The sequence below is a fragment of the Gorilla gorilla genome, chromosome 14 (genome assembly GCF_029281585.2).
Source record: "Gorilla gorilla gorilla isolate KB3781 chromosome 14, NHGRI_mGorGor1-v2.1_pri, whole genome shotgun sequence".
Classification (NCBI taxonomy): Eukaryota; Metazoa; Chordata; class Mammalia; order Primates; family Hominidae; genus Gorilla; species Gorilla gorilla.
In genome coordinates, this window is record NC_073238.2 from 125,141,240 (window position 1) to 125,167,399 (window position 26,160).

The following is a 26,160-nucleotide window of genomic DNA, read 5'->3' on the forward strand; positions in this document are numbered from 1 at the left end:
GAATGTACCGTGATCAGCGCAGACCCACCCCGGGTCTCTAGTTTCCCTCTCCATGTAATGCTCCTTGTTCCTAATGAACCGCGTGCATCTTTGGTGTCTGCGCTGCTGCCGCTACACCTTTGTGAACACCAAATGCGCAGGAAGCGTATCGGGAGCAGCACGGCTGCACTCAGTTGTTGCCTTCTATTTCGTGGATGAAAACTGCTATTGATTTCTCTTTTAACAAGTGCTGTTGGGAAGAACCAGTGTTCTGGAGGCTGTTTTCGCCCATGTCATGAGAACAGGGCGCCAGCTGAGTCACTTCTCTGGAATGGACGTTAATGTCACTTGGTTTCCTCTCACCCAGGACCCGGGCTTCATGTCTGGACAAATGAGCCATGCATTATCTTTCCACCAGACTAAAGAAAGATCAGTTTCTTGTGGTTTGTTGTTCTTTTTTTAATTGCGGATGTGTGTTCAGCATTCGCCCAAATAATCATTCCAAACCGGGGAGTCTTGGGGGAGTGCAGGATGTCCAGATAGCACCAGCCCTTTGTTAACTGGAGAGACGACAGACAATAACCCCGGCGTGGTGAAACCCGGCCCACACGTCCCGCCCGCCCCAGAGCCAATGCTAGGGCTATCAAGTGGCCCTGGTAGCCAGTGGTTCCAGGACCAGCATCAGACACTCGGTGTTACTGTGGACAGTAGCTTTGTACAAGTTCCTAGCGAGGTGATTTCCAAAATATTAGATACCTTTAAAGACAGAGATGAGGAAGACTGAATTGGGATCTGGCTTTTACTGTCCGCTATTTAACCTTCCTCACACCAAGCTTCAAGGCAACAGGGAGCGTGAGACATCCGTGAGCAAGAAGCCAGGCTGCTCAGCCACTCACGGGCCACGTCCCCTGTCCCCTCGCAGGGCTTGCAGTTATCACACTCAAAGTTAGCCCAGGCTTTTCTCTAGGCGTTGTTGCCAAGCTCCTAATTCCACATGTTCACAGTCAAATGTATGTTTAGATACCTTAAGTTGCTGCTGACATCCTGAGGGTAGCTTCTGGCTGTAAACAAACATAATTCTGATCACTGTGAGACTCATTCTGTTCTTGGACAGCCCCTTGGGGTTCAGTGACATGGACTCCAAGTTCACCATCTGATGTGTGGGCTTCTGCCACTGGTGCTGTCATCTGGCACCTCCCTAAAACCTTCCCATTCGTACATGACCCCCAGCACCTGTTCTTTTTCTCCCCTATGTTTCCTTTTCTTCTTGATGTCAAATTCGAAGACACTTTCATACCCTTTTGTTTTCTTCACGACAAAATACGTTACCGATGTTACTGTTACTGTTATATCAGCTTGGTTTGTTCAGAAATCAAAACAGTGACATCTTTCCTCCATCTGGTGGAAAGATCATCAGAACCCAGCTAGGTGGTATCAGTGAATATTTCCATTTCCCAAATAAAGAAACTGAGGCTCAGGGAAGGGCAGTGACTTGCCTGTGGTCATAGAACTGGCAGAGCTGGGATTCAACCCCGGTAGCACTTCAAATCTGGTACTCTTCCTTCTTGACTGCACGGGGCTCCAAATCACGTGAATCTGTGTTTAACTGATCAGTGTTAAATCACTTCGGTTTGTTCGCAAACCAAATGGCCACCATTCTGCCCTTTTCTCCTCTCAGCTGCCTTCTTCTCGATGCTCTTAAGCCCTCACTCACGGCCTGTGGGGTTACTGCAGGGACTTCTACCACCGTCTCCCACGTCCCATCTCAGCTCCTATCTGTGGTCAGCACCCAGGCCTCCCTACAGGTCTTCTCAGCCACGACAGCCTTCTCGCAAGGAACCTGTGCCTCTGCGAAGTGGCCTCCTGATTCCCCACAACTCCCCTGGAACACAAAGCTCGTCTTCTCCAAGGTCCAGCTAAACCCTGCTTCAGAATATGCTTAAACAGCCAACCTTTTTAGCATGCAGAACTCCACAGCTGTTTAGAAAATCTTCCTAATGCAGCCTATTTTCAACAACGAATCTGTTCAGAGAAGGTAGAGAAAGCATAGGTTATGTCTAAATATTTCCCTGGAGTGTGTTACTATTTCAGAATATTAGCCTGCAGCTCCAGGGGCCTCCTCTGCATACCTTTTGACCAGCATTGCTAAAAAGTAACAGAAATGGCTTGTTTGGGTTTCACCTTCTTTTTCTACCCATCACTCTCTAGCAGGGAGGGGGATTAATGAGCCGTGAAATGGCTACAGTTGAGCAGGGTAGGGTTAAAGCAGAGAAGCCATGTTCTTAAATCACCTCTGCAGGACTGTGGCTGGCTTGGTTTTGTACGGATTTCCATGAACCCCAGGCATACATTGTTTATTTTTGTAGACAATTTGTCCATCTGCTTTTGGCTTAATTATCGCTTCAGGAAGATCAGTGGAAAAGGTATATTCAGAGTCCAAGGTCATGTCTGTTCCTCAAGGGAAGTCTGTGTGGATGACAATGCCCTATGGAACTCTTTTGAAAAGCCCCATATGAGTCTTCTCTTTCATATACCAGCCAAATGGCCCAAACCTCTCTGTGCCTCAGTTTCCTCACCATAAAATGGGTACAATGACAGTACCTACCTCGTAGAGGTTTGTGAGGACTACATAGGCTGACTGTTGGAAAGTGCTCCAAACAGTGAACACTCTGGAGTAAAAATGTCAGCTGCTGTTCTAGCTTAGTCCCAACCAGGGGTCAAAGCTAATAACCTGAAACACTCTCTCGTGGACCCTCTGCAATGGGCTGGGCCTAACAGGTCCGCCAATACACAAATTTGGAACACTTTCCTTTAAGCAAGTCAAAGGGAAGGGAAGTGTCCAACGAATCAGTGATTGAGTTTGTTCCACCACCCTGTAGAAAGGAAAATGGAATTCGATGTACTCTTTCGACATCTTTGGAACTCTGCAGTCAGGACTTTCCCCATGGGAGGTGAGCTCCCCGTGACAAATGAGGGAGCTGCCCTCTCTCCCACCGAGATGAGTCATCGTAACCCAAAACAATCTCAAAATCTTTGACATCACTGCCGCTTGCAAATCTGTGCCTCCAGCCAAGGGCCGGTGGATGCTACTGCCTGCCACCTCGTGTTCACCACCGGAACTGCACGTCACTCCGAATCTGCTGACCTCATACCCTGGCATAGAAACAGTAAAAAGACCAAACAAAAACGTGTCTTTTTTGGACCCAAGGTTGAAATCTGATTTTAAAACAGAGACATTCAGTAAGCATTAAACGTCTTCCTTTTATAGCTTTCTCACAGACCTACATTGACAAACTCACCCCTTCCCTCCATAACCTTTACGCCCCTGAGTCACAGTAGTTGCCCTGAATTGCTTACGCGGGTCTGGCTTATCACCGACAGTTGTCCTCAAAACACTTGGTTCAAATGTTACCAGAACTAAATCTGGAGGAGGGAGTCCTGGCATTCCAGAGCCCTTGCCTCATTTTCTAGCGCGATCCCAGCAGATGGTCTGATTTATCTCATCAGGTGCTGAGTGCGGGCCTCACTGGCCCAGCCCTCCTTTCCACAAGTCTGGTGGTCTCCTTTTTTATGACTCCACTTGAGAGGCCTGGAAAACATTCTCCCTGATAATGCAGGTGATAAAACCAGATCATCTGGTGGAACGAACAATCAGAAATTCCACTGGGCGGGCACAGGGCTTGGAGAAGAGTTGAGATTGCGGATGATGTTTTCCGGTAGATGAAGGTGACTGAAGGAATTGAATGGAGGGTGGAGGGGACCAAAGGAGAGGGTGAAGTCCTCCACAGCATGACCCACTGATGCTCGGCGTCAGAAATTGGGAAGTCATTATAATGGTCAGAAACGTGGTCTAAAAATAGAAGATTCCATGTGGGAAGAACATGAATTTCGGAGCCAGGCAGAGGGGGTAAATAGCAGTGCCATAACACGTGTTTAACAGACAGCACATGGAGTGTGTTCTGTGTGTCAAATCCTGCAAGAGATGCCGGGGACAGAGTGTGAATGAGGCATTGTCCCTACCTCCAAGGGCCTCGCGGTCTCACGTGAAATGTGGGTACAGAGATGTAGTATGGCAGTGCCCTGCAGTGTGCCGTGGGGAAGGAGCCCCGGCCGCCGCCTCCAGTTGTGAGGAGGGGAAGATGCCCCCAGAGAGCCCGTGCTTGAGTCACATCCTCTAGTGACCCTGAGAGCCGCAGGCAGCGAGGGCTGCGTGTGCCATGGCCCTGAGGTTCCAGAGAAACCGGCCCAACCACTAGGCACTCAGTTAGACTGGAGAGTGCAGCGCACTGTGCCAGCGTGGGAAGGGGTGTGCCAGGGCAGCAGGGGACAAAAAAACCCAAAGGCTATGGCGGGGTGGCTCGCAGAGCCTGCAGAGCTGACACAGTGGCTTGGGGGCAAGGCAGACAGGTCTCTCAGAGGCCCCCCTACCTTTGCTTCACAAATGAGAAATGAGCCAGCAGTGCTTGGCGGTGGCGAGCAGCCGGGACTGTGACGTGGGACCCTCAGCATGTGGGACCCTCGGGGCTTGGGAAACGGTATTGCTGCATGCAGAGCACCACTGGGTCCAGGTGCTGTGGGTGAGAGGCTCATCTCTCTGGTCTGCCCCCTCACCTGTCTACGTGAGAATTAGACACACTCCATGGCTCCCAAACCTGCCTGTGAATCTGAAGTGTTTGGGGGCCTTGCTGAAAACATCAACTCCTGACCGGGCAGTGGCTCATGCCTGTAACCCCAGCACTTTGGGAGGCTGAGGCAGGAGGATGACTTGAGCCCGGGAGTTTGAGGCTGCAGTGAGCTATGACTGTGCCACTGCAGTCCAGCCGGGCAACAGCAAAACCCTGACTCAAAAACTATGTATTACATATAGATAAATACCCTGTCCTTTTGTGGGTCATCAGCATGATGCTGGGGCATTCACACTCGTGTGAGACATGCCTCTCTCAAACCTTGTTAAGATGTCAGCACATGACCCATCTCACATGAAAAAATTAAAAAGAAAAAAACAAGGAAAAAGAAAAATACATATATAAATTCTTCCCAGGCTCCTTCCCTTGACTCCCAAACTGCTAGACCAGAAAATTCACAAGGTCTGAGACTCCCTGTTGTTGGTACTTTGGCGGCCAGCCCAGGCCAGTCCTGGGACAGGGACCACTTCAGAACGATCACCCGGAACCCTGTTAAAATGCAGGACAGGAGAGGGCCCAAGCGCCCTGCCTGATTGCTAATGAGCCCCCAGGTGACTCTCACGCTGCTGACCCCCCGATCCCTCTCAGACGCCCCAGATGCTCTCTGAGGTCCCTTCCAAGGCCAACATTTTATGAAGCCTTTGGGAAAATAATCAGTTACCAATGGCAAAAAGCAGAGATGTAAATGTGAAAAGTGGTATTATATTGGTCTAATTTCAAATGGCTATCACTGTCTATAATCTATAAGACTCTTGCTAGGGAATGAGGCTTGTGTTTGCGTAGTAAGCAAGACAAAGGTTGTTTTTGTATCATAATGTATGAGAAGGAAATATTCTTTTATCCAAAATAAAATGAATCCATACTCTAGGTAAGAACTTTGGAGCCGTGTTTCTCTTTAGTTTCTGTATGGTAGAGTTTTTTTTTGTTAATTATCTTTTTCCCCTGTCTTTCTGTAGCAGCAGCACTCTGGGGGAATCTCAGATGCATTGTGCTAAGTGAAAGGAGCCAGGCTCAAGACTCCACACTGCGTGGTTCTATTTCTGTGAGTGTCTAGAAAAGGCAAACTACATGGAGGGAGAAACATGAGGGTTGGACCGAGGTTTGGAGAAGGGAGCATTTGATAACAAAGGGGCAACACCCAGAATGTTGGGTGATATGGAGCTTTTCTGTCTCTTGCTGATAATGGTGGTTACACAACTCTGTTATTTGTTGTGTCTGTTAATGACACACCAAATAACACACCAAAAAAGGTGAATTTTATTGTATGTAAATTAAAAGATAAATTTTTTTTAAAGGAGTAAGAAAATGAAGTCAAAATAAAATAACAGTTAACTAGGCAGTAGCCAAAGGAGGAAGAGGGCAATGGTGGTTATCAAGCATTTTGTAACAACAGAAAAGGTGGAGTTCTATTTAAAGCATGTCCTATTCAGGAACATTTCAAATAAAGATAAGAGGGGAAAAAAGCTGTGCATCACAGCCAGTTCAAACCCCCTCCCCATGCCCACTGCCCCACCTTTGGCTCGTAACCTTTTTTCTTACTTGGCCAATGTGGTGTATGTTTGTATTATCATAGCGGAACCAACTCAATAGAATGCTAACTTAAAGAATTTTTTTTTTCTCTCATATGTATAGACTGCTTTTCAGTCTAAATGCAAAATAGATGTAACTCTTGGTCCTGTCCCTGGGCTGTGCCACAGATCCTGAGCAGTCACCCTGGAAGACAGGCGGCCTGCTTGCTCAACTCACCGGGGGCCCGCCTTTGGAAGGTCACCCACACGCCTTTCCTCTCTGCTTCCACCTGGGGCAGACTCTGCAGGGCTGTTAGCTGCTTACTACCTGCAGAGGCCCCATGGGGTAATGACAGTCACGTGGCACAATGGGAACACACCATCTCAGCCATGAGTCATGCCATGCTCTTGGGCGTGAAGATGACCTAAGAATACCAGGAAAATATTGGCACGTGCCGTTGGCACATGAAAATTAGTAACCTGCGCCTGCGAGTGAGGTCATAAGTATAGACAATTAGCTCTTTTAATTGCCAGTCATCGTGTGATCCTGGTAGCTCAGTAGTTGCCGCCTATGCTAATTGTCACTCTCTAACCGTGTAAGTGGAGGCCACCAGCACAGCATCCGTAACCTCTTCATGACATCCAGGCTGCATGAGGGTGATGCTCTGAGCATTGACACATTGCATGTCAGCAGTGCTAAATTAGAAAGAGCGTTTCATACCCATTCGCAGCCTGACAGCCAAAGCTCTCTGCATGCTGCCTGCAGCTCCAGAATCTGCTTCCTCCTGGCCCCTTCCTCAGGTGCAGTCTGGGCTCTCAGGGCCCTGAACTCATCCACAATCAGACTCCAAGTCTTCTTAGAGGACAAGCGGGCTTAGGAAATCACGTCAGTCTATTACACAATGATTCACATTTAGACAAATGAAATGCATATTGCTAAAAGCACAGAGGTAATAAAAGGCTTTCCCAGAAAATCAACTTTTCCAACACATGCCAGGCAAAATCATATCCAGACTATAAAAAGTTTGGGCTAAAAGCCATTGAGCACAACTGCCCATGTGCTGCCTATTTTTAGAATAAGGAGCAGGGGTTTTCAGACACTGATACTATGGGTGGGGAAGAAGAGATCATCCACTTTTTCTCTGCTTTAAAATGTGCATCTACCCCAGTCAAATCATTTCAGATAAAACTATATAATAGCATCTTAGAATTATAGGTGGTACCTTCTGGGATTTGAAAATTTGTCTATGGAGATAAAGCATGACAGAAACCAGTGGCTTCCCAGACTTCGCCTTCACTCCTGAATCTAATTCGGTCCTGACCCACTTTCAGTTCTGCTGCCCTGTGGGCTGTGTCCCAGACAGTTCTCGAAATTTCTGACAGTATCACCATCAGACAGACCAGATTCCATACAAGGAAAGCTAGGTCTTGGTTTCTTCAGATTATTTCCCTGGCAGACTTTTTTTTCTTTTTTTGAGACAGAGTCTCACTCTGTTGCCAGGCTGGAGCGCGGTGGCGCGATCTCGGCTCACTGCAAGCTCCGCCTCCTGGGTTCACGCCATTCTCCTGCCTCAACCTCCCGAGTAGCTGGGGCTACAGGAGCCCGCCACCACGCCTGGCTCATTTTTGTATTTTTAGTAGAGACAAGGTTTCACCGTGTTGGCCAGTGATCCGCCTGCCTCAGCCTCCCAAAGTGCTGGGATCACAGGCGTGAGCCATCCTGCCCAGCCCCTGGCAGACGTTTTTAAAAAGCATTCGGCTAAATGTTTTTTTCCAAATGTCACTTTAAAGGTGTAGACTCTCCTTCCTTTTCAAACTGTTCTCTATCGCATAAGCTTACTTGCAGGAAAACCTGGAAGGGACATAATCTCGGTCGCCGGGCAACATGCCTGTGATGTCATAGCTTGTCTTCTTCATCTTTGCCTTTACTCAGCTCCTCTTTTGTTTGTTTGTTTGTTTTTAGGTCAAGGTTATTGAGGCATAATTGACATACAAGTCATTGAATACTGACAAATGTATACAGCCATAGAACCACCAGAATCATGCTATGGAGAAGGTCCATTACCCCAGAAACTTTCCTTGTGCCCTCTCAGTTACTCCCTCCCCTCCACCTCCAGCCCTGGCAGCCACTCGTCTGTTTTCTGTCTTTAGTTTCGCCTTTTCTAGAATGTCGTAAAAATAGCATCAGACAGTAAGTAGCATTTTGTGTCTGGCTTCCTTCACATAGCAGAATGCCTTTGAGATTCAGCCTCAACTGCTGCACACATCGGGCATTTTGTTCATTTTTATTGCCGAATAGCAATCCCAGGAGTGAGCTAATTTAATAAAACCAGGATGAACATTCTCATACAGGTGTTGGTGTGGACATAGGCCTTCGTTTCTCTTAGGTATTTACCTAGGAGTGGGATTGTTGGGTCCTGTGAACTTTAGAAGAAACTGCCAAACTGTCTTCCAAAGAGGCTGCACCCTTTTGCGTTCCTGCCGGCAGCCCGTGGAATTCGAGGTGCCATCCTTCCCAGCTCTTGGCGTGGCCACCTTTTTCTGTGTATGTTCACCATTTGAGTCCATCACAGTTATATCTCTCTGTGGATTTAATTTGCTTTTCCCTAATGACCACTGAAGTTTAGCATGTTTTCATGTGTACAACTTATTTGGTGAAGTGTCTGCTCAAATCTTTTGCCAAATTTTGCAGTTGGGTTGTTCATTTCTTTAGTATTGAGTTTTGAGAGTTCTTTATATGTTCCGGAAGAAGTTGTTTATCAGATATGTGTTCTGCAAATATGTCTCCCAGTCTGTCCCCTGCCTTTTTATTTTTAACAGTATCTTTTGACAATCAAACTTTTTTAATCTAGCTAACTTCTTCTTTTATAGGTTGTAATCTTTGTGTCTTATCTAAGAAACCTTTGCCTAATCCAAAGTCACAAAGATTTTCCCCTGTGTTTTCTTCTAGAAGCGATACAGCTTTAGATCTTACATTTAGGTCCATTTGGAGTAAATGTCTGTATATCAAGTGACATAAAGGTGAAGGTGTGTTTCTTTACATGTGGATGTTACTTACTTTGTATTGACATTAGGGCTACAGTCTGCATCACATAATTTTGGAGGGCAGAAATTCCAAGGGTCCATATAGTTCTACCTCATATAACTGAAATTCTTAATAAAGAATAGTACCCAGGGGTGGGACAAATGTTTTATATACTAAATAAGGAGACAGAGATAGAAAGTGTCCAACTTAACCTCAGCTCTGTGTTGCATGGAATAGGCTGCTGATAGTTATCTGTGTAATATATTATACAAATACTAGCCTTTACATTATTGTTACCTTGGAACATGCTACTAATTTCATCTTGCCAGGGTAGTCTAAAAGTTGCCCAGAAATGCTAACTGACCATCCTTAAGAACAACGAATATTTCTAAATTTTGGCTGGTGGAATTATTTTTCTAGAGCCTAAAAAGTAGTCCTTTCCGCCTTTTGGGACATTTTACATATTTGAAATGTGTGGCAAAGAGCTCACAGAAATTAACTAGGACTTAGGTTGGAATCCCCGGAGGATCACCAGGAATTGCAGCCTTGGACAGGCCTTGAAGGTCTGGAACACACTGCGGAAGGGAGGGAGGGTCCGCCCTGGGGAATGGAGAGGATATGGGCGTCTGCTGGGCGCCAGTGCCCATAAAAGGTGAGACAGGAAGAGTCCGCTTAGGAAGGAGAAGGGATTTCCTACTATTCAGATTTCGGCTGGTAAGTCATGAAAAGCTCATTCTTATTCTACCAGTAAAATACTGTACTGTAGATTAAAAATCCTGATGTGTAGTGAAGCCAGTTTTATCCTGGGCAACGCTGTTTTTATCCTTCTCTGATAAATGAAACTCTTTCTACTCCCTTACCCAGGGAATATTTTAAGGTTAATGAACAATGAATGGAAACCACAGGGTTGTGTGATGTGGGGCCCTGATGCGTCATCCATCTGTCCACCTTTGTTTAAGTCTGAAGCTGTAGGGCTACACTGCGTGTGCCCGTATCTGATCATCTTTTGCCTCTTTTCTCAGAAGTGAAATTCCCCAATTGATGAATGCGGGAGTGTCGGGACCCTGAGCACATTCTCTCCACGGTCGTGGTATTTGAGTAATGTGGGTTCAAGTCTGGATTTGTTGCCTTTTCAGACTGCAGCTTCCAAAACCAGCCCGGATGGCCCATGTGCGCACCAGCCATGACTTCAGAGAGGGAAAACAATGGGCAACCCCCGCGCCCCGTCCTCACGATAGTCAAAATGGAGTCTGTCTTGTAGATATCACTGAAGTATAAGGCCAAGACTGATTGAATTAGAAATAATATTTAACCCACATAAATACTTTTGTGTTCCTCTGCATGACCCAGTAAGCCAGACCTTTCTACTGAGCTCCAACTCCATGCTTAGGAGGTTTTTCTTATTGAAAGTCACCTATCTCTTCCCTCAGGAATGCTAGGATGGGGGTTATGGTGGTCTTGTGCAGTGGTTCTCAAACTGTTATGTACCAAGGAGTATCCTGGGGATCAGTTCAAATGCAGATTCAGGAGTTCTGGGGCCAGGCCTGAGACTCTGCATTTATAGCAAGCCCCCGGGTGACGCTGACACAGACCTCCCTTGGAGCAGTAAGGGCCTGGTGGAGTCAGCCAGCTCCCCAGATCTGAGTGCACCCCGGCCAGCCCTGACACTGGTCCCGTCTGAGCCCCCATCCTCTCTCCTCTCCACTGGAGTTCGTGTCACTGCATGTAGTTGCCATGGGGACAAAATGAGAGAAACCATGTTTAAAACTTGTAACAATGCATCATCTCAAAAGACACAAACAGTTAAACGATACTGTTCATTATCCTGTTTCTTAGGAAGTAGTACCTCTACATGGTCTGGTGGTGGGAGCAGGGCGGGGGACAGGGGACATGACATTACCACTCCTGTCCACAGCGTCTGCTGGCTTCTGAGAAGTACTTTGTGGAAATATTTTTCTCAAGGATGTTGGAGGAATATTAGGAGCTTTAGAAATTTAGGAGCTTTTGAGATTTATGCAAAGACATTTAAACTAGACTCTTTTCGCTTTCTGGGAGTAATTTTTATTTTTAATGTCACTTATCACAAAAGGAAAGAAAGAGATGAAAATAACTGTTCCTGTCGGGACTTTTTGACTGAGGATGGAAGTTGATAAGGACGATGATTAGCACAGAGGAAAACCCTTGGCATGTACCTGGTCCTCCCAGCTGCTCTTTATAGATGCACTGCACTTCCTTAGTGGGCAGGAAATCCTGGGGAGAAGCTCCATCCTGATGACCAAAGCGTGGCCTCCTCGGGCCATGCTGTAAATGTCCATTTAATCCCAGCAAGGCAGGCTTTACATTGTGCACGGCGGAGAGGGCTCCATCTGGGAGGACTAAGGTCTAACTCACATTCTGCCCAGGCTCTTCCTGGCCCTCTCTCAGCGGGGAAGCCGGATGGAATTCTGTGAAATGTTCCATCTCATCAGAAGCTCAGGATGGACTGTTTAGAAGTGATGCCATCTTGACACTTACTAGAATGGCTATAGCCCAAAAAATTGAAAATCACAACTATTGGTGAGGATACAGAGGAATTGGAACCTTTGTGCATTGCTGGTGGGAATGTAAAAGGGTGCAGTCAGTGTGGAAAAAGAAATTTAGCAATACCTCAAATATGTGATACTCGTGCACACATATTTATAGCAGCACTATTTAGCAATTCCACTCCTAGAAACACACCCAAAAGAATTCAGAACAGAGACTCAGGTAGTCACTCACACACACATATTCACAGCAGCACTATCCACAGTAGCCAAAAGGTAGAGACATCCCAGATGTCCATGAACAAATGAATGAACCCATTGTGGTCTATCTGTACAGTGGAATATTATTCAGCCATCAGTGAATGAGGTAATGAACCCCAAAAACATGATCACTAAAAGAAGCCAGACACAAAAGGTCACACATCGTATGACTGATTCTATTTATTGGTAAATCCGTAGAGACAGAAAGCAGAGTGGTGGTTGCCAGGGGCTGGGAGGAAAGGGAATGGGGAGTGATTGATTAATGGGTTTGGGGCTTCCTTTTGGGGTGAGGAAATGTTTTGGAACTAGATAGAGGTGGTGGTCACACAACGTGGTGAATGCACTAAAAGGCACTGAGTTGTATCCTTTAAAATGGTTAGCTTTATGCTATGTGAATTTCACTTCAATAAAAAGAAAAGTTTACAGCATACTCCAGGAAAGGAAAGACTAGAGTTTCTCATTCCAAAGTCAGACTCCCTAACCAAGAAATAAAGATGAGAAAGGGGTTTACTGACAGTGAAAGGAAAATGAGTACATGATGTGGTTAGCCACTTTCCCCCATCAAAGGGAATTGAGGAAGGGTTGACGAATGCAGATAAGAATGTGGTTTTTATCAATAAGACGTGCATATTTCCATTTTGGTTAGTAGCAGATGTTCCCTTTGAGTTGACTGCATGAAATAATCCCACTGGTCACTGCTGCTTGTTTGGTTGGCTAAAAAATAATAATAATCCCACTGGATAGATATGTAGTTTATGGGCAATAAAGAGACAGTCCTGATAAGAAACATTTTATCCCCCAGAAGACAGCTGGCAGACACTAACAAACCACAGGCCTCAACATAGTGAGGGGAGCGTAGAGCTTCGTGGCATGGTATGTAATCTTAAGAAGGTTATAGTCTAGCATAGCCACAAACTAAACAAAATTGAGCACCACTGGGAAGGATCCACAAAAGTCGGAATCAAAACATAGTTTGTTCCCAAACTTAACAACAAATGTCGTGTAGGAAACCACTAAGCATTGGAGATAGAATGAGTCTGATATCATGCGTCCAGGGCCAGGGCCACCCATCTTCCATGAGTCTCCTCGCCTAGGTAGAAACACAGTGGCAATAGCTTCTATTGTAGAATGTTCTCCAAAGACACTAAAGTGCACAAGCTTCACCACAACTTAGGAGGCCTGAGATTAGGCTGCCCGAGGTGAGTACTGATGTGGCATTGACAGGACCCCTCTGGGACACGTGGAGGGCAGAGGAGAACCCACTGTCTCTAAAACTCTGACTTCGGTCCAGACCAGGTTACCCTGAGGGAGATTTCCCAGCTCCCCGTGGTTTGAGGGGACAGGGGTCCCAAGATTCGGGATACATCATCTTCCATCCACAGCCTTAATCTGCGTGGATAGCTTCCACCCCAAAAAATCATCTTAACTACTTCCCCTGATGCCTGGGGCCTAACATCTCAAGGAATTGCCAGTTAGGAACAGTAATGAATTTGGAGGTGAGATCTCTCCACACCCCTCCATGCTACTGCCTCAGTGACATTAACACTGTACCCTGGGCTGCGTTTTTAAATTCCCATTTCACTTCAACTGTGTGGACTGCTGAGAATGGCATTATGAACATTCTGTGAAGACAGACACGTCTCAGCTGAACAGTTTATGTAGGAAGTTACCTAGAGGCAACAGAAGAAAAGCCTAGAAAAATGGCTCAAGTTCCCCCTCAATCTCAGGGCAAGACAGGAATTTGACATTTCACAGCAAACGGGGCTTGGCAAGTAAAGGTGCCGTGTGATGAATCAACAGCAGACTCATTCGTCTCAAGAGGAAATTAGGACACACATTTTTTTAAGTTTGGGCTAGCCTGTGAAATGTTAAAATATAACTATAATACAATAGTTAGTTCCAGCCATAGGAGAGATAGAACTTCCCCTCCCCTCCTTTCTCATTTTTGAAACATTTTTATTGTGGTAAATTTATTTTTAATTTTTTTAATGTAACATTTTAAAATTTTGGTTGTATTAAAAATATGCATATGTCCTCGCTTATGAGTGGGAGCTGAACAATGTGAACACATGGACACAGGGAGGAAAACAACACACCCGGGGCCTGTGGGCGGGTCGGGGGTAGGGAGAGCATCAGGACAAATAGCAAATACGTGCTGGGCTTAACACCTAGGTGATGGGTTGATACTTTATTGTATTAAGTTCCAGGGTACTAATAAAATAAAACAAATGCATAACATCGAAATTACCTTTTGAGTCATATTGGCGTGTCTGATTCAGTGGCATTAAGTTCTTTCACGTTGTTGCGCAACCTTCACCACCAATCCATCTCCAGAACTTTCTCATCTTCCCAAACCGGAGCTCTGTCCCCATGAAACACTGCCTCCCCCTGTCCCTCTCTGCCCGGCCCCTGGCAGCCCTCATTCTACTGTCTGTCTCCATGGATTTGAGCGTTCTAGGGACTGCATATAAGGGGCCTCTATACAGGAGTTGTCGTTTTGTGACTGGCTCATTTCACTCAGCACAGAGTCCTCAAGGTTTTTCCGTGTCACAGCCTAGGGACTGCTTCCTTCCTCTTTAAAGGCTGAGTCCTATTCCATTGTGTGGGTGTCTACCCATTTGTTGGACACTTGAGTGGTTCCCACCTTTTGGTTGTTGCGAATCACGCCGCCGTGCGTGTGAGTGTACCGAAGCTAGCCCCTGCTTTCTGTGTGCCCAGAAGTGGAATCGCGGGATCCCGTAGTGATTCTCTTTTTTTAATGTGTTAAGGAGCCGCCAGAGTGTTTTCCAAAGCAGCTGCACCATTTCACATGCCCACCAGCAGCGCACGGAGATTCTGATTTCTCCACATCCTCACCAATACCTATAACTTTTTTAAATGACAGCCATCCTATTTAGTGTGGACAAACATTTTTATATGTTTCAGAAGCTCTTTTTTTTTCCTCTATGTGAACAAAAGGAGAGATTAACCACTTAAACATCTGAGGGTCTTTTTGATATTTGAGTGCAATACACATTTCCACACTTACTGGATGCATTATATTGAGGAAAATAGAGATAAAATTGTAGAAATTCATTTGGAAAATTTTTTATACTGAAATGACCTTAAAAAAAACCCAAATAAGTTAATTATTTCATCCCAACCCAGTATTATTATTTCACGATGACATGACTTTAGTAATTTAGGATAATTTTTTTCTCACATTCCATATTTTCTTAAACTCTATGACTTCTTTTGTTAGCCATCATGGCAGTAGATGATAGTTTACATATAATGTTCCCTGTAGATTATAGCTCTTTAAAAACAAAAAAAAATGTAGTTTTGAAAGTAACCGTAACTGATCGTGAGTATTTAGTGTGATTAATTGTGAAAATTGAACCTATGTTGTTCCCACAGGGTCAACCTGGGCCAGTGGGCCCCCAGGGGTACAATGGGCCACCAGGATTACAAGGATTCCCGGGACTGCAGGGACGCAAAGGAGACAAGGGTGAAAGGGGAGCCCCCGGAATAACAGGACCCAAGGGTGACGTGGTACGCACCGCTGTTGTATTCCCCTGGCCTCATGAGGGTGGCGGGTATCTCAGCCTTGGTTAATTGCATTTGCTTTCTTCATAGGGAGCAAGAGGTGTTTCTGGATTCCCTGGTGCTGATGGAATTCCTGTAAGTTTTATGGAAGACTGGAATTTTAAAACATTGCGTGCATTCTAGGCAATACATTTGTGACTTAAAGAAACATTTTGAATGAGACCTCCTTTTTTGTTTATAACATAAAACATGTGGGGACTATACGTGCATATTCTCCCCGCGGAATTCAGTCAGACAGTGAACAAATTGTTTGCTTTGTAAACGTCCTTATAGACTTGGCTTCAGAATTGAGACGACTTTGCTAAACTGCACATTGTTTGGTAATAAAAAGCTAGAGTGCTATCCAGATACTCGCCCTAAAGAGCCAGTCTTGTGATCTCATTCGAACTATAGAGCAACCTGCATATAAAGTCGTTCAGCCAAGAGCACGGGCAGAATGAAGCCCTGCTGAGCATTTGTGCAGCTTCTCAAGTTCTTTACAGCAACCTCACATAAAATGAAAAACAAAAGGCATGGTTTGTTCATGAGAAAAATCTCAAAATGCAATAAAATGTGTTTTTATAACCTAGTTTACTTTACTTCTTGTGGCATAAAAAAATAAACAAAACAGCCTGACTCACAGCCTTCTTCACAGGGACCCACGAGCAGATTTCCCAGGGTTGGCTTCCTGGCCAGACCTGACCTCAGGGATCAATGTGTTTATCGCACGTTCTGACCCACCTCCCATCCGGCTACTGCTGTGGTTCTGAGACATCTGCTTCACAAACCTCACACATATACACAGATGTGTGTGCCCGTGTCCTGCAGAGGCAGGTTCTGTATCACCACACACGCACACGCACAGGGAGAGAGACTCCGTTCCCAGGCTGCACGAGTAGGGCCATGCCTTGCAGAAGAGAAGGAGGGAATGAGTGAGTGGAGGGCAGTGCCAGAGAACTCATGCGTTTCCATCAGATCTTTAGTCCCACCGTCGAGGAGACATCTGCAGAGCAGAAGGAGACAGTCAGGGCAAAATAAAGGAAGTCACATTTGCCAAGACAAGAGCTGCAAGCCAGTGATCTCGGGGCTACCTGAATGGTAGGCTCAAACAGACACTTGGGTTCACCACACGGCCCTGAACAAATATGGAAATAATGTTCACATCAGTCAGAATCTTGAGAAATGGACAGAAATGAAGAATCTGCACAATCCAAAGATTAGACAAATTAGGAAAGTATTTTCATACTAATGGCCTGAATCTAAATCACCCATTTTTAAACTACTCTTTTGAACTCTTTGGAGTGTCTTTCAGTTTTGTCTCCAGCTGAAATCTGAGTTAAAATGGAATGACATTATGGAAAGCAATTGCAACTCATCTGTACCAAGTTTCCTTCATGTTTCCACTTTACATTCATTTAATATCAGAGGCAAATGTCTCACAAACTAGGGAGGAAGTAATCATAATTTGGAGGAATGATTGTGGTGAGCAGGTGAGGACCATTTTCTACGGAACCTGCTGCTCAAAGGATCCAGTCTCTTAACCGCAGAACTCTGATACTACAAATTAAGTTAACATAAATATCACCTGCCGTAAGTAATCAGTTAACAAATGTAGCGTTTGAGGGACCTGGATCATTTTAGCTGATTAGAAGTTATATATAAGAAGCGATATGCAGTAAAATCTTAGAGGAGTGGTCTCATGTAGCAGTGTATCTAATTTGATGCTGAGCAGAGACAGACATTTAGCTCAATATAACTGAAATTTTTCTTTGAAGCACAATTTCAGACTAAGATTAGATTGACATGCAATTTCAAATAACTTAGATCAGTTCTAAGCAAGTAAGGAAGACCAACGGCAGACAAATAATAGAGAAAAATTTAAACATTACAGTTCATTTTAAGCAAAAGCATCACAGAATACTAAAAATCTGGGGTAGAACATGTGGAGAGCTGTTTTCTCAAGCTGAAGTGCAAGGGCCCCTTATGTCTTTATCTGAAAGGCCACTAGACTGCCAGCCCTGCAAACAGATCGAGAAGCTGCCAACAAACGGGGGTTCCTCTGGCTCACCAGAGAGTTTGACTGAAGCCTGTCGGATCTCTCATCTGACGGCACCAGTTCAACCAATGGCTGTGGACATCTGAAGCAAAGAAATGTGCAAATAAAAGTTCTACTTTTTTATTTTATTTCTTAATATCATTCAGGTTACAGAGAACTATATGTAGGATTTGTTGTGTGGGGGTTTTGAGGTTTGTTTGTTTTGTGTTGTTTTGTTTTGAGACAGAGTCTTGTTCGCCCAGGCTGGAGTGCAGTGGTGCGATCTTAGCTCACTGCAACCTCTGCCACCTGTGCTCAAGCAATTCTCATGGCTTATCCTCCCGAGTAGCTGGGATTACAGGTGCCTGCCACCATGTCTGGCTAATTTTTGTATTTTTAGTAGAGACAGGGTTTCACCATGTTGGCCAGGCTGGTCTCGAACTCCTGACCTCAAGTGATCCACCTGCCTCAGCCTCCCAAAGTGCTGGGATTACAGGTATGAGCCACTGCGCCCAACCAAGTTTGTTTCTTTATCTTGAAATTTTCCAAATTTCTCAAAGTAACTGTAAAAGACATCCCAATGCTCTCAAAAATCACTCCGGAATATATGTTTGGTTTATTATCAAGAAAACTAAAGTTTAAAAGTAACTACACAATAACAAAGCATATAGCTAAATATCTATTGTTTAAAGAAACAGCAAAACAGGCTGTGGCCAGGTACTACATAAATTATAGATTATTAACCCAGCCCCTGTGTGTCTCCTGGAACCAGCTTAACGCAGTGAAGATGCCCACAAATTTAGCCTGAGTCCCTCTAGTCATTGCAGACACTTGGCTGTGTTGCCTTTCCCCACCCCCAGACATTTCAGAAAACCTGACTTGCTTTATATTCATGTTTAAAATCTAAAAGGTCATGTTTCCCAAGAAAGCAAACAAGAGGCAATCAGCTCTTTTAAACATGGCAAGGCCATTGATAAAATCACGTTGCGGGTGTGTCTTCTCTGTTTAGGATGTGGATCTGTGAAACTCACTATCTAAAATGCAGTTGGGTACAACTGATAAGGACCTCCCTGTTTTCCCTGAGAAGGAGGTAGCTGCTTCTAAAATCTTTCCTAGAATTTTTAAAATGTACCTTTACTTGTTTTCTACAGGGATAAGGACCTTCCTGTTATCCCTGAGAAGGAGGTAGCTGCTTCTAAAATCTTTCCTAGAATTTTTGAAATGTAATTTTGCTTGTCCCTGCTAATAGACAGTCACTCAACTAGTAAGACAGAAGAAACCCCGACAGTGTACTTCTTACCCAAGCCCAGGTGAAGCAGAACTTTGCTTCGAAATCTTTTCCCTGCTTAGAACGATACCTTATGCCTTCACTTACTTAATCTTTCATTCATTCATTTGTTCACTTTTGAGGTGTCTTTTCCTTGGATTCATGCCGGGAACATGGCTTATGAGAATATTTAAGACTGTTTTATCTCACAGTTACATGACAACTAGAAGCCTGCTGGTTGGCTGATTCTCTCACTGCTCTCTTTCCCAGGGTCACCCGGGACAAGGTGGGCCCAGGGGAAGGCCCGGCTACGATGGCTGCAACGGAACCCAGGGAGACTCAGGTCCACAGGGGCCCCCCGGCTCTGAGGGGTTCACCGGGCCTCCCGTGAGTATCCCCACAGCGCCTGTGCTCCAGGGACGGGCAGACCCCTGCTAAGCCCTGCCTTTATAACCTGGGGGAGCCTCCCGCTCATTGTGGCCAGAACGGAAGCATAACTATATGTTGACGCCCAAGACATGACGTTTCTGGATTCAAGTAACTTCATTTTTCGTATTCTTTAAATGTTAGATAGAAAATCATTGTTGTGGTTGATGTTGTTCACTCTCAGTCTCCCAAGTGTCACTTCATTTTCTCCCAAATTCTCATGCGTAATAGTGGAATCGTAAACGCAAATTAAAAAGCTGAAACCTTGACAAAATTCTGTCCATCACCATCTTTATCAGATTATGAAATACTTTGTGACGTGGGAGTGCAGTTATTCTCCAGCAGATACAATGCAGGAGTTTGTTTTTCAGTGGAGGAACTTTTATATAATCATCTGTTTTGTGGCCTCATTTATTTTTTAAGGTCTTGGTAAAACATCCTGAAATGTGTCTTCAGTAGTATGTTGCTACCTTATTTCCAAGAAAATCTTGCAAATTCAGGGTTAGACTAAAATTTTGTTTGGTGAGACTTTTTATTTAAAAACAAAAACTTTAAAGTGGGGAGGGAAGAACAGTCATTAATAACCTTCATCACGTTTTCACCTGAAGCAAATGGAGTTCTCCTACTCAGTTCCACCTCCACCTGCTAGTTCCCCTTTCCTCGGCTGTTTCTGTTTTATGTGGTTCAATTTTTCAATAAACTACATCATCTTCTACTCTATATATCATCAATTTCATTATCAAGAAACATCTATTACTTTAAGTGATTCTTATAGTAGATGTTGAAAGATATTTACACATGCACATATGTATTATGTATATACCTACTGTTTATATTTGACACAATTCCAATTTTAAAGAATGACCCAGTATCTATTCTGCAAATGGGTGCTTGTGTTAATATGTTCAGTACACTAATGCCAAAGAAAGCACATAATAGTATTATCAGAAATAAAAATAACATTGGCATACTAGAGGGTTGGTTGACAGAGCATTCATTTGGGTTTTGAAAATAATTTAAATCCTAAAGTATTTCTATTTTAACTCTAGGAAAGATATGATTGGGTCAATAGGAAATTAAAGGTCTCACCCTTGTTGCTGAATATGGGGTTGGTGTTCAGAATAACCCCCATCAGCCATAAGAACAATTAGACCTTGCCCACAAAAGTCAATGTTCAATCATCCAAATTACCATAGCTGCACCGAATGTTAATGGACTCTTTTTGTTGTTTTTTCTTTTTACAATATATCTGCTAATTAGGGGCCCCAAGGACCAAAAGGGCAGAAAGGTGAGCCTTATGCACTGCCTAAAGAGGAGCGCGACAGATATCGGGTACGTTTGCAAGAGATGGGAGGGGTAATGAAGGGACCCAGTGTAAATTCTCAACTAACAAAGTTAATTGCCAAGTGAACTTTGCATATAAGAATGAATGTACTGAAGGCATGCCTAGAATGGCGGCATAATCTAAAAGTCATCTTACTTCCGATCAGGATGTTTTCAATCTTATTTTTAATTGTGTGTTTATCTCTTTCCCATATTCACAATACTCCAAGCCAAATTAGTACTTGTAGTTAATATTAGTAAATATTAATATTACTAAAATATATTCTGACTAAATAACAATATTAGTAAAAATTAATATTAGTAAATTAACATTACTAGGTCCTGATAGGGCTGATCTGTTTGATATGCTTATTTCCAACTCTGCAATAAAAGGTAACTAAATCTAAAGATGGTTAAAAGCTATCACTCTTAAAATTATTTCTTCTCCATTAGGGTGAACCTGGAGAGCCTGGATTGGTCGGTTTCCAGGTAAGTTTATTTTTATTAGACGATATTCCAAACAAAAGTTTAAGAGCTTCAGAACTCCAAGTACCAGTTTACCTCTCTTAAAAACATTCTCCCGCTGCCTATCCATAGGGACCTCCCGGCCGCCCTGGGCATGTGGGACAGATGGGTCCAGTTGGAGCTCCAGGGAGACCAGTAAGTACCTGGACACAGGTGCCCACTCTGGGACCATCGTCCGGTCATCCCTTCCAGATGCCACTTCTTCAATGGTTGACTCCAGATGAGAGCTTTAAGAACAACTATGATGCTTATAGGCGTAGCAGAGAACATCAAGACAAAACGGACCATTCCTTGCACACATTTTGCTGCTGTTAAGGTTGAAGAATAAGGGCTTAAAATTATGGTCACCAGCTCTCTGCCAGTTATGTCAAATTTTGACTTGGTCCCGGCAGGGTGCCCTTCCATCCCCACCCCATACCTACCCAGTGACAAACAGCCCATCATCCCTGGGCAAGGCAAACCAAAGTCCCACAGGTTCATAAGGAGGAAATGGGGTCTGCCTGTGCCACGCCCATGCTAGCAGGCATATCACACCTGGGCTCATTACAGCAGGTGAGATGTTGGCCATTGTTTAACAAAATGGCCCTAGAGGGCTCATTGCAAGTAGGGAAGAGCAGAAAAAGGCACTTGCTAAGGCTTGTGTAGCTCTCTGGCCACTCCCACCACTGCACAATGACCTGGAAGGTGGACTGGCCACTGTGAGAGCTCCTGACTCGCTCATTCCCCACATATGTTAGTAATCAGATAAATAAGCCTTAACTTATACAAGGAGCGATTTGGGCTGCAGGTGAGAGAGATCTTCTCACAGGAAGCCATTGCTCAAGACTGAGACAAGCTATCAAGGGACATTAACCCCAGTTCCTTGACAGATACTGAGAAAAAAATGAAGTCATATATGTTTGGGGAGACTCAGTCAAACTAACAATTGGGGGGTACTCATAATTCTCTTCAGATTATAATAAATTACAATAATAATAATAGATTTTGTTTCTACAAAGCAAATTTCCCCGGTGCTGTGAAAGTCATTCTTGCAAGTAGCCCCGTCTGTGAAAGACCTGGTCAAGGTGGCTGAAATCAGGATCATACGAGACGCCGTTGCTGTTTCACTCCGTAGGGTTGTTGGCTTAGTCACAGCACACCTGCCACATGGTTGGGTGTCATACTTTCAATGCACCGCTCGGAGAAGGCCGGTACAACAGATTGTACTTGCTAGGTCCTCAGCAATGGCTTCCTGTGAGAAGATCTCTCTCACCTGCAGCCCAAATCTCTCCTTGTATAAGTTAAGGCCTATTTATCTGATTTCTAACATGTGGGGAATCAGCGAGTCAGGAATTCTTGCAGTGGCCAGTCCACCTTCCAGGTCATTGTGCAGTGGTGGGAGTGGCCAGAGAGCTACAGCTTTTGGTTCTTCACATGAGCCATGCAATCATCCACAACCCCCTCCCTATCCACGCCTTTGTATCCACTTATTTGTACTTAAACACTCTTCCCCTGCATCTGAAATGCTTTAATCCTAAGCACAGTGTTGACACCGAATGCTCTGCAGAAAGACACACCATGATACTGCAGATGGACTTTCTGCTCTGCAGTGCCAGCCTGTAGATTCATTCTGTCCATGAAAGTTGGCCAAGCTACCAGGAAGAAGTCCTGCATGGAGTCTCGTGGGGACTCCCAGAGGAAGTCAAGGAAGCTGTTGCTGCAGTCACAGGGCCTGGGACCTTGCAAAGGGATCAGAACAAACACAGAGAGGACATGGGTGAAGTCAAAAGCCCAAACACACAAAAGCAAAGCAGAAACAGCTGTCCGTAGACAGCCGGCAGATTCTGAGAACCGGAGCTGACCTGAGTCCCTCTCCCCCAGCATGTCATCTCTGCCAAGCCAAATGCATCAGAAACCTCCATGCATCCTACCCTGTGTCCTAAATATACAGTCAATGGCTTTCCCAGAGCTTTCCACCAGATGTTATCTGGGTCCTGGGGTAAAGAAAACCATTTACACATTTCTTTGTATTTGTACAGGGACCACCCGGACCCCCTGGACCAAAAGGACAGCAAGTAAGTTGGTTTTGGGGGGTGAGGATGAGGGAAGGGGGTACTTAGGTGTTTGTGGGTTTGTTTGTTTTTTACCATAAAACTTCTTGGTTGACAACTATTTATTGTTTATATTATGATGAAAACGGTTTTGGAGGTTTTTAAGACTTAATGTTAAACTCCAAGGATAGATCCGTGGTGCCTCTGGACATTAAAAAAGTGAACAGGTAGAATGATTTGTTGTTTGCAAATTAATTACCACATGCCTGTTGCTATATGAAAACCACACTGAGGAACATTTGATTGAAACGAAGATTAGAACAATTTAGGGACAGTTCACATTTATTCACATGCATTGATTTACGAGAATGGACAAAATGTAACTCTATCTGTTGTAGGGAGGCCAATGTCATTCTTCTTATCTGGCTAGAATTAGGTTCTACAGGAGTCTAATGTCAGCCTCTAGGGATATATTCAGTGATAATCAAGTTAGGCTAGAGCCCAAAGCTGTATACTGTTTTCATCCCAGAAGGGTTATTAAGTTGATTGGAACACAGCAAAGTAGGTGGTTTGTTAGAAACTCGGAGGACAGAACTAGGGTTCCTTATTATCTGAGAAAGCTGGATAAATGTCCAAGACAAACGAATGCAGTTGACAAGGGAAGTATTTGATCAAAATGCAACATAATTCAGAAATGCTGGGCTGCCAACGGGAAGCATCTAGGAACCTTTCCCTTGCCCTGTGTCCCGATGGAGGACGTGCCAAGCCCACACATTGCCATGCCTGCCCATTGCTGTGACCCCTGGTGACCACAGCTGCCACCGCCCATGCCCCCAGGCTCCTGTCCCCTCTGACACGGCTTCCGGTTGGCTGGAGGGCTTGCGCTGGACGCCCCACCGCCTGGCAGCCTGGAGCAGGATGAGATGGGCCCCAGGCCAAGAGCAGCAGAAATAGGACCAGGCGGCCGGGCTGAGGAGGCAGCAGCCAAGCCCTGAGCCCAGGCGTGAGCCTCAGATCTCCCCTTGCTGCGGCAAACATAAACAGCCCTCCTCACCCCTGACCAAGTCACTTCCTGGTGACTTTGACGACCAGCTCAGGAGGCAGAGAGGGACCGTGGGGGACTCGCACAAATTGCATTCTAATCTAGCCTGGCCGCGTTTCTGTGCTTTGATTTCAGCTCCCCACCAGGTGGGGAAGAAGCAAAAGGCAAAAATTCATTGAAGGCTTTGTTTTTATTTTCAGAAAATATCTGGACATTGGAGGGGGCGGACGGTAGACTGCAGAGAAAGAGAGATCAGATAGGGCTTGTGTGACCCCGCTGTCACTGTGGGAACACACAGAAACCCTGGGAAAGAAGCAAAGCTGTTGGGAGTAGAAGAGGACTGTGCCCGTGATGTGCACAAATTTGTCGTCTTGCTTTTTCTATGCACGAATCTTAGAGGTCAGCGTTGTCAGTCCTCCCACACGTGGCTACTACATTTGTGAAATTATTAAATCCTTACTATGATACTGGGCCTAGCTTTGCTTCTTAGGTAAAAAAGGAAGACAAAAAGTTTGGATAAAGCCCAGAGAATCACCTAAAATCATTACATTCTGATTGATTTTAAATTTCCAAAGATTATTAAAAAGATAGGTAAAGTTTATATGAAATGAGGATTATTTTGCCAAAATGAGAGAAGACTGAGCCAGAAGAAAAGACGAATCATGATCTTCAAATGCAGAGTCCAGGGAGTGAAATGGGGCTGCTTCTTCCATCTGCAGGGGCCAGAACCCAGGGACATGCTCTTAGACTACAGTCTGCAGAGACCATATACTCACGATCGAGGGCCAGCACCACCTGGGGTCCAATCTCAGCTCCCACTCATTCACTCTGAGGCCTTGGTCAACCGACATGACAAACTGTCAATTAGTTTCTACAATGCAAAGCAAGAATATTATGCAAATATAGTTGCTCAGTAAAGTTGCCGATAAATAGGCCTTGGGTTTCTTTTTCTAAGAAAAATAATTTTATTTCTCTCTGATTATTGGCTTTTTAAAACTTACAGAAATTATTTATCTTTTCAGGGCAACAGAGGACTTGGTTTCTACGGAGTTAAGGGTGAAAAGGTAAAGGAAGCCTGGTCAATTCCAGCAGAGGCATGCAGCATTTCTCAGCCAGGAAATAAATCATTTTAATTACTAAGTTCTATGCTGTAAAACTTTTACCTTGAGTTGATCTACAGACAGACCATTTGCATAGGGAAATAATCATTGCAAAGTGCTAGGTTGTCACCCACATACCAGTAATAATTCTGCATCAACAAGACGGTAAACATAGACCATCTAGGCTAGCCAAGACTCCGACACAGAGACATAAGCTCAGCTCCTCTTCAGAAGGTGGAGGTGAGGACATGTCACTGAGTGCATCTTCTCCTGGGTGGAACCCAGAGGTGACGGAGGGGACTGAGACTACAGCCAGAGGCTGACATGGAGCCATCTCAGGGACCAGGGGATCTCAGGGACCAGCCCTGGTAGGGCACAAAGGCAGCCGTAAGGACCATGTGGCTTTTCTCCTTCCTTAGAGTGCTAAGATCCAAAGACCTCATGGCCTTTGAGAGGAACGTGTGAGATCACGTGCACGACAGGCTTAACACAGCGCCACACCCCGCAAGCAAAACCTCACCGACACAGTCCCATTGCGTTCACCACAAAAGCCATGAGCCCACTGTAAAGTAGACCTGACCCTTGGCCTCATGATTGGAACATTTCTATTTTGTTTTCCCTTCTGCTTTTTGATGGAACAGCACAGTAAGTTGAATCAAGTCCTGCTCATGTGTGAAGAAGAAACTCGTCCTTCTTTACATTAATGCCATAGAAGAAGTCAAAAAAGAACAATTAGCAAGCAGTGGGCTTCTGGGAAAAAAAAGAAAGAAAAACATTGAAGATCCAAACACATAAAAATGTATAGCTCCATACAATGAAATATAACAAAATAATAAAATAAAAACAAGAAAAATCTGGGAAGAAATCA

At 44.7% G+C, this 26,160-nt stretch overlaps 1 protein-coding gene and 1 non-coding gene across 2 annotated transcripts in view; both read left to right on the forward strand.

Annotated features, from left to right (window-relative positions):
* COL4A2 (collagen type IV alpha 2 chain) overlaps window positions 1-26,160 on the forward strand; it is a 205,353-nt gene that overhangs the window by 102,793 nt on the left and 76,400 nt on the right. Inside the window, exons 5-12 of the mRNA XM_004054731.5 lie at window positions 15,377-15,511; window positions 15,596-15,640; window positions 19,117-19,233; window positions 20,533-20,604; window positions 21,049-21,084; window positions 21,193-21,255; window positions 23,139-23,174; window positions 25,215-25,256. Of these exons, the coding sequence (XP_004054779.5) occupies window positions 15,377-15,511; window positions 15,596-15,640; window positions 19,117-19,233; window positions 20,533-20,604; window positions 21,049-21,084; window positions 21,193-21,255; window positions 23,139-23,174; window positions 25,215-25,256 (546 nt within the window). The remainder of the gene's footprint in view (window positions 1-15,376; window positions 15,512-15,595; window positions 15,641-19,116; window positions 19,234-20,532; window positions 20,605-21,048; window positions 21,085-21,192; window positions 21,256-23,138; window positions 23,175-25,214; window positions 25,257-26,160) is intronic.
* On the forward strand, window positions 4,858-4,959 carry LOC115930491 (small nucleolar RNA U13). Its single transcript, XR_004067127.2, has one exon. It is a non-coding gene; the product is annotated as a small nucleolar RNA U13 (small nucleolar RNA).